The 4,589-nt window shown below is 48.5% G+C and overlaps 1 protein-coding gene across 1 annotated transcript; it reads right to left on the reverse strand.

Moving 5' to 3' along the window:
• Nucleotides 1-511: 511 nt before the first annotated feature.
• LOC119382267 (uncharacterized) lies at nt 512-3,844 on the reverse strand. Its single transcript, XM_049413062.1, has 3 exons — nt 3,323-3,844; nt 2,902-3,161; nt 512-2,747 (listed from the first exon to the last, which is right to left on the reverse strand). The coding sequence occupies exons 1-3, from the start codon at nt 3,473-3,475 to the stop codon at nt 512-514; spliced, it is 2,649 nt and encodes an 882-aa protein (XP_049269019.1). The 5' UTR covers nt 3,476-3,844.
• Nucleotides 3,845-4,589: the final 745 nt, after the last annotated feature.

Raw genomic sequence — 4,589 nt, forward strand, 5'->3', positions numbered from 1 at the left:
TTGTCTTCCCTCTAGCCTTGCCGTTAATTCTCACAGGGCGAGCGGGGAACGCGGTCGACCAACACCTTCTAGACTATAAGGCCAGAAGGCTGCCGCCGTGATGTCACGAAGCGGCGGCGGAGGCTGCTCGCCACCGTGCAGTGAACGAACTGCGCGAACACGTCTTTGGTCAAGAAACCCCACATATTTTAACATCTTTTTTCCCCTGCGTACACAAAAAAGTGCGCTAGCTATTATGGCCTTATATTTACTGTTCCGTACTAAGCAGAAATAGATATATGTGATTTATACTTGATGTTAGGGCGAAAACGCGTACTCTTACTTTGCACACATTTCTCATCACGAGTTGCGCTTGCCAGGGGTCAGGAAACTGATGGGCTGGCATTTAACAAATAAAAGAGCTCAAATGTCATAACAGATCGCGTGACATTGCGCGCGTCTTAGAAATTAGGATAGGAGACCGATGACATGCTTTTGAAGAACTTTATTTACAGGAAAGCCACGTCAAGAGCTACTTCTTGCTCAGCGTTTCGAGCTTTCTCTTCTTTGATTTAGAATGAGATTCCAAAATCTTGTCATTCATTCTGCAGCAAAAACTTTTGAGAAGAATGTTAGTGCTGCACCATAACACGTACTTCAGCACCAGTTCACAAGAGTGTCCGTCATCGCAGGCATCGAAATCTGACGACTCGTCGTTGCTTAGTAGCTCCACGGTGAGGTCTGTTACCACTTGGCGCTGGTTTGAGAGCTTTAAAAACACTTCTTGTTTTGATAGTTGCTCCACTACTGCATAATTATGCGCAACAGCATTTACTACAAACATTGTTGGATGAACAAGGCCTCCACGGTCCATGGCCCTGATGAGGTCATAGTGCTTATCAGCGACAGAAACTGAAATTGCTTTGTTCAATGTCAACGCTTCTCTGCATTTCTGACACTTGAGCTTCTTCAGTGCCGCATACACAGCATACCCTGCCACGTACACCAACACCGGGATGATGTCCTTCATCTTTGTCAATGTTTCCTCCGTAACAACAACGTTGCACTTCGGCCGTAAGCAGTTAGCTTCTCCATCAAGGTCCTGCCATTCTTCGTCTTCTTCACTCACACTCCTAGAAGTGGCGACCGTCGGCAGTGTGCTTTGCAAACGCAGCTTGTTTTCGCATTCATACACCTGTCTTATCGAGACGTGATAATGAGATCCAGCAAGCTGTCGGTATTTACCGAACCGGTCTTCCAGGCAGTCGGTCTGAATTTTGCCAAGCAACACATAGGATAGCTTCAATTCGTCCAAACAGTACCTGACGATTTCAATGAGGCCTTGAGTTGTTTGGTGAAGGCCAGCATGTGTCTCCTTAGTCAAAGTCCCACTGTCGCAATCTTTCGTTCTTTTCTTCCACTCTTCCATCCAGTCCAGGAAGTTGTACAGGAAATCTATTTTGCGATCCTCCACCGAAAACACGGGCTCTTGGAACTCATCTCTTAATCTTGCTCCTTTGGACGGAGTTTTGACGTTCACAACTTTCCACCATTTTGTAATTATCTCGATGAACATCGCGGTGCCTTCTACATGGTAGAGATTGTGCTTGTTCCCAATTTCTCGAAGAGCGGGAGGGACGGTTTCGTTTAGCACCTGCAAAGCAAGCTTGACATTCTGCTTCTCAATGTCTGTCGGAAAAAGCGCTTTTCGCGACAGTGTGTAGGCGTGCCTTAGTAGTTGGCCGACCTCGATGTTGTAAATATCTACAATAGTGCCAAAAGATGCCGAAATCATGCGCCTCTCCGATGTGGCGCGCTGCTCGAATTCAGGGAAATAGAAACACTGTTTGTGGTTGCGCTGTCTTATCCAGTTGTTTCGGACACATTTTAAAATGTGCACTGGATCAATTATGAAAAATAAAGGCCTTTTGGGATCGCATGGATGCGGATAAACGAAAGAGGACGAATCGCTGATTGGTCCTGACGCGAACTGTTCCATTGCCTTTCGGTTCACTTTATTGTTGTCAGTTACAACACAAATAACTCGGTACCCGATCCTCTCTAGACCACGAATGACCTCCCTGAGCGAGTTGTGCAGCATAATCCCTGTGGCGCCACGTACAGGTACAATATGCGCAACTTCTTTAAAATTACAGCAAATGCTCTGTACCATAAAAACCATGGCGCTGGTAGCTGCCTCAGGGGAGTTCTGCGCTATGCCGGCGATGTTGCCGCCTTTGTAATCAAAAAAAGGTTTAATGTGGATCTCGTCCAGCATGAGAGTAACAGCGCGTTGACGCTCGTCCAGGTCAGATATCCTTGTCTTCATGTACCGGAGGAAAGTAGAACCTTCATTTTCTAACTGCGGATTCATTCCGTGTGAGGAACATATGGACCTGATAGTCATTGGATGTGGCATTGTGATAGTGCCATAACTGCGCATAAATTTGTACGCATGGGGCGATATCGTAAACAGAAGGCAACAAAACACCATGAATTGGGTTGAGTAACGCCTTCGCACCTTATTCTTAGAAAGTAGCTTCAACTGTTCCGTCAGGAATTGTATTGCATGGCCGTTGTCCTCTTGCGTCGGTGTTGACAGCTTACTCAGCAGAAACGAAATGGCTTCAACAATCTCGTCGGTATGTCTCTTCGTAGGCGAATACGCCACGTTTGTGTCCCAGGCCTCAACGCTGTCAAGGAATTCCGTTACAACCCTCTTGCTGCTTGCAGTAGGAGGAACGCACAAATTGCGCATCTGTCGGCCTCTTCATGAAGTGGAACTACAAGCGAGTATTTGATGGAAGGCGCTTCGTCTTCGACGATGTGGAAGAGCAGAAGACGCTCGCCGCTCTCAATGCAGTGCCAGAAAGTTGACTTTCTGCTTCTCATGTGGGACGCTATGTCTGAAATGCACTGTACTGTGTCTGCCTCTTGGTCACGGCGAGATGTTTCCGCTGATTCTGCAAGTGCTGCCTGGATAGCTGCCGCTTGGAGTCGGGGCTTTCTCTTCTTGCGCACTCTTTAGAAAGGAAAGCCGGGCAACTCGGAAATTTGGATGGAATTACACCTGGCAGAATGCGCGGACTGAGCAATGGTGCAGTCACCGTGCGTCCAGTTTCTTCGTCAATGTACGAAGCCTCTTGTGTTATGTCTTCGGGCGCGAAGTGCAGCTCGCACACCTACAAAAAAAATATAATAAAAATAAGTAAATAAATAAATAAAACTGGTTTATCCGCAATCTTTCCGCAAGAAGACCAATATTATGTACTATTTGAAGCTGAAACACTGCGTACTTGTGATCGCGCTGTGAAGTATAAGAAAATTCTGCAGGACAACTCACCCGGGAGTACTGCGAAGGAATGAAGCTGTCTCGTGGAATTGCGCGCAGCCATTTTCTGCGCAGCTCGTCGTCTTGAGGAAATCTGAAAACGCGCACTTTGTACGTCGAGTCGTAATTTCCACGGCACTGAGGGACACAACACTTGTTCGGCATGATGAAGTCAATGCACCACACACAAGACAGCACTCACAACGTCGCGAAAACGGGAGATTGCACTAAGAAGACCGACATACCTCGTGCGACACCGAGAAGCAAACTGAGGTGCACGGTGTGCCACCGCACTACCTGTCATCCGTCAATGAAAATAGTCCTTCTGACTACAGCGTTTCCCCGCTGGGAGATAATATTTCACTGAACTATATCTTTCGTATGATTAACGCAGCTTTGTTTGGTCTTTTGTGTTCCATTATTCAGACAAATGCAGGGAGTTTCTAAATGACTACTAGTGCACGTACATTGCACGTGTGTCAATTGGTATCCATCCGCTCTTGACCACGTTCCCTAAAAACGAGTCCCCGGGAAAGCCGGTTTTCCTCGCCGCCGCCGGTTGGTGACGTCAGCACTCGGAATGCGGAGAGCCCTTCGGCCTTTCAGTCTAGAGGGTGTTGGGTCGACAGGCGTGCGAGAGGGGGGCAGCGTAGGAGAGGAGAGAGAGGAGGAGGGGACGCGCATGCGCTCGTGCTCATCGCGGTGTTGCGCAGGAGAGAATTCGGCATGTCCATCCCGCGTTTCAGAGGAAGAGTGGAAAGGAGGAGGGGAAGTGGAGAGGGGAAGGGGAGAGGGTGAGTGGAGAGGGGAGGAGGACAGGAGGAATTATGAGGGGGAGTGGACAGGAGCTGTGTGGAGAGGGTATGCGCATGCGCAGTAAGGCTGGTCACGCCGCACACCACCACCGGATTGAACTCCGCCATAAGATACTTCGCATCTAATAACGGGCGCAGCAGCCAATCTGAGAGCAGCGGCACCTATTGGCCGCGAGATCGACCTATAGGTGGCAGCACCGTCGCCGCGTTAGTGTGGAGAGGTGGTCGGCGGCGCGTATACAAATGCACGCAACGGCGCTTCGTTGTGAGCGGTTTGGGCCTGTTGTCGGCGAATAAAATGCATTGATTGCAGCTGACTGGTAATATATACACTCTTCATTATTGAATCGATGCACGAAGATATGTTACTATTACTAGTGAGAGAAGCGTAATCTGCCGATGAAAGGGATGTTCGCCCTGGATGATAGTCTGCGCTTACGCACTGTATGACGTTTTTTGTTGTT

This window comes from Rhipicephalus sanguineus, chromosome 2, assembly GCF_013339695.2.
Source record: "Rhipicephalus sanguineus isolate Rsan-2018 chromosome 2, BIME_Rsan_1.4, whole genome shotgun sequence".
Lineage (NCBI taxonomy): Eukaryota > Metazoa > Arthropoda > Arachnida > Ixodida > Ixodidae > Rhipicephalus > Rhipicephalus sanguineus.